The sequence below is a fragment of the Halyomorpha halys genome, unplaced genomic scaffold, assembly GCF_000696795.3.
Source record: "Halyomorpha halys isolate HHAL.00 unplaced genomic scaffold, Hhal_1.1 Scaffold98.1, whole genome shotgun sequence".
Classification (NCBI taxonomy): domain Eukaryota; kingdom Metazoa; phylum Arthropoda; class Insecta; order Hemiptera; family Pentatomidae; genus Halyomorpha; species Halyomorpha halys.
The window spans coordinates 2,422,175-2,434,666 of NW_027107309.1; the positions used below are offsets into that span (position 1 = coordinate 2,422,175).

The 12,492-nt window shown below is 31.1% G+C and overlaps 1 protein-coding gene and 1 long non-coding RNA gene across 2 annotated transcripts in view; both read left to right on the forward strand.

Moving 5' to 3' along the window:
• Positions 1 to 165, forward strand: part of LOC136795355 (uncharacterized) — a 389-nt gene extending 224 nt beyond the window's left edge. Inside the window, exon 2 of the long non-coding RNA XR_010842949.1 lies at positions 46 to 165. This is a non-coding gene — a long non-coding RNA (uncharacterized lncRNA). The remainder of the gene's footprint in view (positions 1 to 45) is intronic.
• nmo (serine/threonine-protein kinase nemo) overlaps positions 1 to 12,492 on the forward strand; it is a 347,920-nt gene that overhangs the window by 312,573 nt on the left and 22,855 nt on the right. Inside the window, 1 exon segment of the mRNA XM_067045596.1 lies at positions 9,894 to 9,979. Within this exon segment, the coding sequence (XP_066901697.1) occupies positions 9,894 to 9,979 (86 nt within the window).

A 12,492-nucleotide genomic window follows, 5' to 3' on the forward strand; every position in this document is an offset into this window, starting at 1 on the left:
ACATTTAACCCTTTTAAAAAACTCTATACAGGCTATTCTGCCCAGGTCAAATATATACATCTATTAAGTCCAAAATACAATAACACCTAATAAGTTAAAAACATAAAAACCAGTCAAAATATTTCTCTTTTACACACAATTTATACACTATATATTATAACCTCACATGTAACATGGGTTACATGTGAGGTTATAATATATAGTGTATAAATTGTGTGTAAAAGAGAAATATTTGACTGGTTTTTATGTTTTTAACTTATTAGGTGTTATTGTATTTTGGACTTAATAGATGTATATATTTGACCTGGGCAGAATAGCCTGTATAGAGTTTTTTAAAAGGGTTAAATGTCTCATAGTAAATTAAGATGTCCCTGAGGATGGCCGAATTGGCCGAAACGTTGGACGTGTAAATGAAATAAATGTTTTGAGACTAAAATTTGGATAGTGTGTTGAATTATTTTTTAAAAAATTGCCAGTCTCAAGAAAGAAATTTAAAGATTATAAATAAATCTTTATTTAAGTTTAGTTTTTTTCTTCTAAGCCCCATGGGTCCATAGGGTTTGATATATGGGAGTCCGCTGTCTGGAACTCATCAGATTTCTGAATGTCTGTAGTCAGCAAGTTCGTAGTCCTCAGTCGAATCTGGGTCTGTTTGTGAGTGTCTGTCACCTTTGTGGCCGTCCTGTAGGTATCAGAGTCCTGCATAATGGGTTTGTACAGTACTGGAGGCTATAAAAAAATATATGTCTCCTCGATATAAATTCTGTCATAGTCAGTTGTTTGAGTGTCGTATGTATTTGATCCGTCTTAGCTCTTTGAATTGAAGTATGTCTCACGCACGATACGTCTGAATATAACGCTCTGAAACTGAGTATTTAAGTTTCATGAAACAGTCAGTACTTCTTATAGGCCTTGAAAAATATTCTAAATAAACACCTACAACTGTGTAGTTCTATGCCGCGGATAAAAATGATAGTTTGATAGTTTTTAAGTCGTGGTGGTACGTACATATTAAAAAAAAAAAGTAAAGGAATGACTGAATAGTGAAAATAAACATATTTCAAGGAACAAACAAAAATGAAATAAAGTAAGAAATGTAAGACCTAAGGCATGGGGTAATTAAATATAGATAAAAAATAAAATATATGTATTTTATATATGTAAAAAAATTATATGACAACGTTTACAATATGAATTGATAAGTTATAGATACAATAGAATGGAAAAAATAAATAAATGATAATGATAAATCAAGTAGTACAAAATGAATAATGAGTTATCAACCAATGCATTGTCTCTAGGACTTGGATCATGCAACAATGATAATTGAGAAAAAAATGGCGAATAAAAAATACTCAATTTTTTTCCCGTATTGTATTGGATACTATATTAAATCACTCCTTTATATTTATTTCTTTTATAGTTTCACATTAACGTTTAGGGTCTGCAAAGAAGGCTCTGGACTTGATGGTGCACTGGACTTTTTGGACAAAACCCGTGACTCATCTCCTGGAATGCTGGTACTGAAGAAAGGAACAGTATCTCCAATCTAGTCCTTTGTCGGATCTTTTTATTATCTCCTTCGAAAGAATGGCCCGGGCATCGGTACTGCAATGGTGAAATAATATTTCGTTAAACGTAAAGGTTAATATAAATTAGGGTTTTCGCGACAAACATTTCAACGTTATGAGTTACATGATTCAATTCAAACCAACGCAAATCAGTTTCATTATTCATATTTCCATTCAGTGAAGCGTTTTCCGTATTTTAATTTGAGCAAAGCGTTTGCAGGCTCTGCAGTAAAACCGAAAAGCTAACCGCGTTCCAATTACAAACCAACTCAACCCTTCCGTCATATCTGTCCCGTGAGGTCGGTGTTATTTCCGAAAATTGGTTTTCGGATGGGATAAAAGTCAGGCTACAGGTTACATGACTTCTATTCTATAATGGACACATCGTTTGACTTTGTAACTAGTCTTTAATAAAGATGCAAGGTATATAACAGTTTGTGAATTTCTGAAAACTCACTCATTAAATTTTATAGATACCCTTCTAAGAGATCAAAACTGATGTTATATCGGAAGTCACTGATTTTTTTGATTCTTGTAGGATTTTTACTTTATAGTACATTTTAATGATTTTCAAATAATACACTAGGATTATACTTGATTAGAATATGGTGGACTGTCCGGAGGGGAAGATTTGCACAGGTAGCGACTTTTTGATAACATAGCTGGTCATAATGCGAGAATCATATTAAAAATTCTCAATTATATTATAATACGTCTGGATTGGCAATTGAAAACTAAATTTTTCTTTTGTATAAAAAATTCCGCTTGCCTTGTTTCTTATTCTACAATGCGTGGAATCGTTTCAATTTTTGTAAAAGCTATAAAAAGCGTTTCAGCAGAACATTGTAGAAAATCACGTGTTTCGTCACGGACCTGTCCATCATGAACCTGTTCTATCCTTTATATTCGAAGGAAAGGGCATAATAGTTTGGCGATTATCCTTGATTTGGAATGTTAAGTTGTTGAGTATGATCGTCAACTGAAGATAAAGTTCTGAATTGATGAATTTATAAATAGAAGAGATACTCGGTATTCTTGATTCACATACAGTAAATCGTATATTTATAAAATAATTAATGGTTTTGACATAGCTTCAATTTTGGAAAAAATGCATTATGTTATATATTTGTTAATAAATAAATATTTATAAAGCATTTTGTTTTGAAAACTGGCTTTCTTTCTATTTTTCTTAACCTACCTCTATTTAGTCCAACCCTAGAAAAAAAAAAACAGTAACAGATGCATGATCTTGCTGTAGGTTATTTATTTATTTTCTATATAAATACAATGTTTATTGTTTGGATGGGCGTTGAACTTCAATTAATATTTTTAATGCCCCGAATGACATTTTTAAAAACTCGAAACTAAAAATTTCTTTGAGAATAGGTATATCGTAAATTTAATAATAATGTATTTTTTCTTTACTATTTATTGATTTTTTTTTTCGTTACTATTTTCTCATCTTCCCATATTCTATCTCTTAGACACCTTATCATAAGCGCGAAACAGTCGATAATACCTAATCTAAGAAGTATCGAGGATCATCAGTCGCTAGAGCATTATCAGTGCTCTACATATCTTTGCAACTTCCTCCTTCGATAGGGTCCTCTAATATCGATGTATATAGATTTAGCCTTCATCGATTCAATATTGAGGTCTGATGAGTTACGTCAGAGAATATTTTTTTATTTTCTTACTTCTGTCTGTGAGTGGCTAATCAATTAACAATTACTTGGTGGAATCCATCTTGTTAATCAATATTGACATAATGGACAATACATTATTTATCTTCTCCCTAGAGAGAAGGGTAAAAGAACAATAAAATCAACAGTTAGTAATTATATTAAAATTGGTTTAATTAATGGTTTGTTGTATTGTTGAAGCAATGATATCAACCTAAACTTTTTTATTTTTATTTATAATTTAAAGGATTACCGAATCGATATGGCAGTAACTATGAATAGTACAGTAAGCATGTTGCCAGCAATCGATACCTAGTAATTAATTAATATCGATGTCTGACTGACTGATGGAACCCTTGACTCAATCCGTAGCTACATTTAAAACAACATTTGAGTGATTCGGGGATAGAGTGGGCTCGGGGAACCTCAGGTCGAGAGTGTAAATGCTCTTATTTTATTTTTATATTAGTTCAAAAATTTTCCTATTTTATTTTATCCTTCTTTATTCAAGATCGGCTTTCCCATAGTTTACTTAAGAATGTAAATTAAAACTTTCCGATAAATGTGCAATCTCTGTTAATGTCGATCCACTCAAATATACCATATATAGGGCTCCAGAACCTACAGGGTTGACTCACGACTACAGTGTAACAGAAAACAATTTTCTGCCCAGGCAGATTCGAACTCGGATACTTGGAGTTAGAACCACGCAGTCCCCTTCATATATATTAGTTTATATTAATGATTTTAATTGTTTAGCCTGGTAGAATATCAACAGTGGTATATGTAACTATGTATTGTACTGGCTAACTCTGTTTGTACGAATATTGCAATTGGCCGCATAGCCAAATAAATATATAATCATCATAATTCATCATGTCGATTAGAACGAAATGATTCCCAAGTCACAATTATAACGAACTTGAATATTGAATCCCTTTGAGGGACTTAGTTTGAGAATCAGCTTTTAACTTCATATTTATTCTATATTTCGTATAAAGTTTCAAAATATAGCTACCCTTGTCTCAAAAAAAGTATAAGAGAGTAAATGAATACCCTTAACCAAGACGAACGATTTCTCAGTCGTTTATTGAGAAAGCTAAGATTAATCCTTTACGGGTTTAATGACAGTAGAAATTTTCAGAATTTCCCCGCGGTACTTACCTCGGATTAGTACATCTGTAAAAAAGGAAACTGCCTCGAGTAAGGAACAGGGCCAACAGGCGGATAGCCGTGAAGGAGTGGAAATTATTGAAAAACGAGTGGGAAATAAAAGGAAAAAAAGAAAGGGCATTAGAGGAAGATGAACATGGACTGAGGTAAAGAGTAAAAGAAATGGTGATGGGATTGTGATGAAGAAGGTCTGCTGCGGTGGTGTGCTGGCTCCAGAACGAATGCTCCCATCACTGTCGGTATAATACTGGAATTATCTCCACTCAATAACTCTTCTCTTCAGATCTGTCTTCTATTTGTGAACGTCCTCTTGATCTGTTGTAGATGGGAGGATTACAGTTCTTCGGTTTAGGGTCGTCTTTATTTTCTTTTAATTTGTAGGTTTATCAGAGAGTTTTGTATATTTTCGGTATTTGCGAGCATTATATTATACCGTATACTTTTTCGTGGAAAATAATCTCCATGTAGGGGGGTCATTCCTTCCATTGATCCTCTCTGTTCATATCTCAGTATTTTCATTATTTCGCCTATCTGACTGTGATTTTACGGTGTATAAAATATGAATAATATCTGATAATCTGAAATGACAGCAATTTTTGAAATCAAGTCTATTCATATTGTATTTTAAGAGAAAAACGTATTAATTTTTTATTATTTATTTTTAGGGAAGGAGAGGGGGAAGGTTTTTTAAACAAGTCACTGTTATTAAATCTTTAGTTTCAACATAAGCAAAGAGACTTTCTATTATGAAACACCCGACAAGTTTTAATTAAAACAATATATTTTATTTTACAATAGGTATATAAATTATTATATTTACTTACTGATGAGAATTAATTAGAATTGATCAAACCGAAACAAAAATATAAATAAAAATGTTCTAAGAAAAACATTTTGACTCCATCGTTTAGGACATTGTTGGTCGCAACTATCTCTTTGTTAGGTCCAGTTATGCTCAGCCATCATATATACGTCTTTCCATCCGGCTTTGATATCTCTTCTCCATTATCTTCAAATCCTGGAGGAAACGCACTAAGCATTCTCTGCTGAAATCATCCAAGTATGAAATCTATTTATATAATTTTCCAAAAATGTACTTTACTACCAAGTTATTCAAAACTGTGAACCATTTCGGCGCCTACTTAACAATATTCTGCTGATTTTTGGTCCCCTAAAAATTGTCGACGACTGATAGAATGCTTCTCCTTGCTTCCAATTGAACGCGAGTCACAGAGCTTGTAAAATTATTATTATTTATTTATTATTATTATTATATATTAGGTTATAGATTTTTAATCCATCAAAGATACCCAATTTTAATTTTTCCACACTGGGGCCAGAATGTGATTTACAGATATATATGATACATTCATCATTATTATCTAAAGCTTTCACATATGCCAGTTAATATCGGTTGGGGCAAATCTTTATCTTAGCGGTTTATTTGATTGTACATTTAAGTAAACCCAAAAACTTTTGGTATCGACTTTATACCATTTACATTACCGTCACAAAAGTAGAAATAATCAAGGTGGTTTGTCTCGGATCACAGCATACCTTCGGATTCCAGTCTTCACAAAGGTTTTACAGCCTTTAAGTGGTATCCAATATTTTCTTACAGTCCAAGTGTTTTCGATCTCTACAGATTTTTTGGGATCATAACACATGGATTCGGGATCGTTAACGCAATATTAAATCGTTTAAGCAAATTAATCATGATTTTTCCTAAGAAACATAGTGTAAACAGAAGAAAAATTACAAATTTTATTGACTTATCCGCCTGTCTTACTCCTAAATTATAAAAACATATGTTAGCAAAACAAAATGCTTTTAGAATTATTATACCTTAATCAATATGATTAGAGAGAGAACAGACAATGAAGTCGAGATGGATAGATCAGTTTATAATGAGAACTTTTTTTTTTTAATTTTGTTTTTATGAATAAAATCTAATTTATTATTTTATACCGCAAAATAGTTTCTATTTTTACTTAGAAACTGCTATTTTTATATTAATCATAATATCATTAGTGTCTATGAAATTGTATTCTTCTTTTAATGATAAATTTCTATCCTTAATTAACAAACTATATAAGCTATTTAAGCAAGAAATTCAATTGTTCTATTCATGAACAAGATAATGATAAATTCATCTCCTGAAATTACTAAATCCATTTTGATTACTGGCCTTTTAGCATTACTAAAAACCAATCTTTAGGTAATGTTCTGTGTCAGGAATCTTATGCTGTTTCAATTTGTGGTCAGTGGCAGAAATTTACCTTTCCTTCAGAAAATTATCAAACATTTGCTTGGGAATCGTGTGTGCCGCAAAAATACCAAGCTATGTTGTTATTATTTCGTTCATAAACCGCAGGTAGTCCTTGAACGAGTCGAATTACCTCAAAAATGTTACGTCCTATTCCCTGAGGTTTGGCTTGTCTCACACTATTTGGCGCAACAATTAACTAAAATTTTCGTTTATATAATAAAAATGTTTGCACTGTGTTACTAACTGCAAAAACGCGGTTGTGGCAGATAATTTTATCTTTTCCATTACTGTAGTCGTGAGTCAATACAGTGGATTCGGAGAGCCAGAGGAACTCACCAATGAAATTTTAAAACATTTTTTTTTGTAACCAAAAAAAAATTCAAAATAATTATTTTTAGATTTACTACAGCTTATAAATTGAAACAAATGCACTCCTGATTTAAAAACATTTTTAATATCGACGTTTTTACAAATAAAAAATTTATTTTAATAGAGGACAATTTCAACTAGTACTACTGAAAAAACGTTAATAATAATGTGATATTAGATAGTTTCTCGGTTCGAACGAAGGATTTTTGTCTAAATTAGGAACCTTTCCTAAAATACCCATAGTTAATACCAAAATTATTGTAAAATTGATGTATATTTTTTGTTTAGTATACCGATGACTAATTTCATATTTGACAAGTAGCTCCCAATTCAGTCATGGCAGTTGGTAAAATAACTAACTTAGGTTTGTATAAACGCTTCAGGTGGTACTAAAAATGATATTACAATAAAAGTGATTTATAAACAAAAAAAAAATAGAATAAATAAAAAAAAAAATAGTAAATAAGGAATAACAGAAATCTTTGCAGATTTTGTTTTTCTTGAAACTTCAAAAGCTGCACTTATGCCTATGAGATTCACATTAATTATATTAATGTAAAATGTTAAAGGTTTTTTTTTTAGTTTCTAATTTTTTCCCACATGTGTCATTTGGTCCCAGTTTTTAAATATTAATTAAAAAAATTAATTCAATTTTCTTCTATTTTTTAAACTAAAATACGACTTTAGTAACGGATCATTGCTGCTCACTTTTTTTCCCCCTCAATTTATTTATAAGCCCATATTTTATGTCATTAATCTAATTCCAAATAAGTTTTTTTCAACTCAGAGAATTGCTGTCCGCTCTAAACCTTGAAAACATGTTCATTAATTCATCTGGTCATTTTTTGAGTTTTTCCTTTCTAAATTAGACCGGAAACAATTAGAGCTTTTGCTATTTTTAAATAAATTAATATCGTATCAACACCCAGAATGAAATGGTTTCCTTCAATCTAATAAATAATTTTAGTAGTTAATCCTTATAATAAACGGGAAGCGATCTATTATAAGTATGTATAGATCGCTTCCCGTTTATTAATATTCAGTGTGCGGTATTATTTATTTTTATTTTGTACATTTATTGATTTTTTTTCACATGGGACGGTTTTCTAATTTATTTACTTTTCTAACCGGACTAGAAATGGTAAATTTCGTATAACGGAAACCGCGCATGAAAATAGAGATTTTATCATTATAACTATATTACTAGGTGAATCCCTATTCATATTTTTATTTCCTCACAACCTGGGTTGGAAATATTTGTATTCTTGTCGAAAAAAAAAACAATATCCTCAGAATCTAATACTATCGTCTATATATATACTAATACTGCTGTCGATTTTGGTATTAGCTCATTGGTAGATATTATGAGTGGTGGTGACACTTTCCAAATAATATAATTCCTTTATTATTATAATTTTTTATATAGTAAGAAAATACAATTTCTTTTTATTTTCAGAACTGTCTTTAACGGTTACATTATTATTATTAATTTGTAATAACCATACTATATAGGGTTCCATATCAATTTAATATAATTCCTTTTGCTAACTTTCGTTCACGCATGTTCACGAAAATTCGTCTAAACGAGTATATTTCCAGAGCGACTCATACATTTGTTAAATTTAGAAGAAAGTTAAGAATCTGATATAAAAATTATGCAGCATCACTGTTATAAAACTCTCCCTACTACTTTTGATAACGCATGCGCAAATATATTTCATTGACTCCTATATTTCAACACCGGCTAGTCCGATTTGTCCAAATTCGGAAGAAAATTTATGTAAAATGATAAAGTATCATTTTTATCAAGTCCATCAAGTACTTTTGATAAGCTATGCGACAATGTATTTTTCTTGGGACCTATATTTTTATATACGGCTTGTCCTATTTGGTCCAAAGATAAAGGAAAGTTGAGGATTAGTATGAAAATGGTCCAGCGTTGATTTTATCAAATTATGTATTTTTCTTTTGCTATTACCGAAAATAAAAGTGCTTTTCTTGACACGCATATATTTCAGAAACGACTCTTCCCTTAGATTTTATTATGTAACGTCCGTATCATTAATCTTGGAATATAGGCATGGCTGTGTCGTAATCAGACTCTTTGGAGCTCGAGTGGATTAATTTTAAAAAAATACCTTAAAATGTTAATCTCAAATAGGCCGTCATCTCCTTGATACACTCTTTCCATTCGGTGCGCCGCTTTGTAATTATGCACTGAATAGAAATAGTGGGGAAGCTAAAAGAAAAAAAGTTAACAATGTAAGTTTTTGAATTTATAATTTCTGGAAGTAAGTAACCTTTTTCCATTGAACTAGCTGATGTTGGATGAACACATGAGGGCCTTGAGGCATTCATTGCCTTGGAAGGTAAGGTTATACCCTTCCATACCATAGCTTCCTCTCCCCGCCTTGAAGATCTCCCCGACAAACCGAAGACTGGAGGCTGCAGACGGACAGAACGAGTTCTTGATGGCCTCCAGGAACCGGTCCCCTCATTATATTACGTTCTGGTCCCGTAGGACACTTGGGATACTCTTTCTGAGACTCCTAACTCTTTTTGCGGGCTCTCCAAGATATCAAATGTGAACATTATGTCTGACGAATAAACATTAGGTTCAAATTTAAATTCATTTCCTTTAACTCAACATCGACATATTCCTCTCCTTTTGCTTAAGAAGGTCAATTCAATGATATTTCACATTAAAAAATTAAATTGCTACCTTCAGTAAGGCGTAGCAAGGTCGGCTTATGATCATTATTATTAGTCCTGTAATCGATTGTATCATGCATCATTAAATTAATATGTTATTTTAAATTTTTTTTTCAGGCCTCAAGTACCTTCACTCGGCTCGAATCCTACACAGGGATATTAAGCCAGGCAACCTCCTAGTTAACAGCAATTGTGTTCTCAAGGTAATTATTATATATATTCTTAATATATTGCTTTTTATAAATTATCTAATAGGGATTAATTTTTTTAGTGTTGGTCGAAAATATGTGATTGTAGTGTAATAACTTACGAAAACATACTTATGAAAAATTAATTCTAACTTTTAAAGGGTCTATTGGAGAGTTTTTTACCTTTTTCCATTTTATTTTATTTTTTATAATTTCATTTTCTGAGAGTTCACGTTTATAAGAATAAGGAATAGTTATAATTCAAATTTACTAAAAAATTTTTATCTAGTTCATCCCTTATAAGTAATTAGCAACTTTACTAATATAGAAAGGATTAATGCTGATCTGTTTGACAAAAGTCGTTAGCTCTAATTTATTCTTTTGATACACATACTCAGATGATAGATATGACATGTTCACAAAAATCCAGAAAATATGACTTTAAACTTAATATGATTTGGTTTTTTTAATAGTCTTTGTTATATCCTACTTAGCTCTAATCTCCAGTATCCAGGAAGGTGTATCCTTAAATATTAATTTGAAGTTCAAAACAAGGAATAAATTAAAATTTACCTACATGGCATTATAGCAGATCCTGGAATAGTGCTGTAGGTATAAAACATAACGAGCTGAATTTGGACTGAGGACTAATATAGCAAAAATTTTGGACAATAATAAATGGCAGAAAAAATTCTTATTAATTCTCAAAAGAATGGAAATGTATAAAAAAATGAAATTTTATTTCCCGTAACTCAATTTTTTTTTGTTAATTATTAGGATGGAACAAAAATTGTTTTTTGATTATAATTCTTTAAAGAATAGAAATATATAAAAAAAAAAAAAAATTTATTTACTTTGACTTTCAATTTTTTTTGTTATTCATTATTACGAGACAAAAATTGTTTTTAATCCTTTAAGGCCTTCGAATTCCTCTCGTATTCAATCCTTACAATCCAAAATCCTCAATGCTCCTTACTTTGTCACAAATAAAATCATACATAAAGACCTTAATGTTCCCTATGTAACCGATCTAGCCCGAACCAGATATGACTCCTTCCATTATAAACTCCCTAACCACTCAAACCCTCTAGTTCCTAACCTTGCAATCTCTTCAATTCCTGACAATCCTCCGAGGTGCCTGAAAAGAAGATGGCCACAAGACCTGCTAATGTAAACGACATTAGAGTGCTGCCAATTGGTAGTTTCTCTACACGCCTGTAACACTCCAATTTAACTGAGATCAGATTTACCAAGTGTATTATAATGTACAGTTGTAAATAGTAATAAATAAATATTTAAAAAAAAATTCTTTAAGGAACTGAAATGTATGACAAAAATTTTATTTCTTGTAAGTTTAAAATGTTTTTTGTTAACCTTTAGAATAGGACAAACATTGCCTTATTGACTGAAGAGTCCAAATAATAGATACCTATAAAGAAGTCGTTTTGCAGATTGATCAGTCCTATTCAAGTATTTCATTAAAAAATTAATTTGTTGCTTGACCATTTTAAAATAGTACATGAGCTCCGTGGAAAAAAAAAAAGTCATTTATTTCACCCCAATTTTCTATTTATTTAATGAAAACTACGTATAACTTACTAGTCAAAATTCTGTCTTCCAAGTATAGTGAGGGGAATACAAAATGACGGCTGTTTCAAATGTTAAATAATATTAATTTTTCATTTGGAGTTACATATCTTTTAAATTATTTACAACACCAAATAATTAACCTAATTGAACATAATTTAAAGTAGAGTAAATTTGCTAAAATATGAGGCCTAGCAGAGCTATCTCTGCAAATGGTTCCCGAGATAGTTTTCTAAAAAGCAATATTTCATAAAAAAAAAATAAATAAAATAAAAAACAGTAGTCAGTGAATATATTTTAGGAAAACTATATCTTAAGAACCATGAGACATACACATGTCTATTAGTACACAATTTTTTTATTGTTTTTTTTTTATTTAATGTGATTTACAACTGTACAAATAATAAATACAATAAGTAAATATGTTGTATGTTTCATATTTGAAAATCTTGGGAAGGAACCACCCATTGGTGGTACTTCAAACATTAATTTAAATTAGAAGCCCCGTGGCCATCTTGTTTTCAGACGCCTCGGAGGATTATCAGGGATTGTTAAGGATGAAAGATTAAGAATTAATGAGTTAGGATGGTTAAGGAGTTTGGAATGAAAAGGCGCATATCTGTTTTGGGTCAAATCTGCAACGAATGGGATGTTAAGATCTTAGTGAATGAGTTTATTTGTGACGTAATAAGGAGAATCAAGGATTTTGGGTTGTAAGTATTGGGTGCGGGAGGAATTTGATAGATTGGTAGAGCCCCAGAGCTCAATTCCATATCTCCGAATTGGTCTGATTATCGTAGTGTATACTAATTTTTTGTAGTGAATGGGAAGTTTAGAGCGTTAGTCAAGTAAGTGTTGTAGCAATCGGAATCTACGAGCAGTTTCTTGTCGTTTCAGTCTAGTGTGTGGATTCCAAGTAAGTATCTTGTCAAAATGGAGTT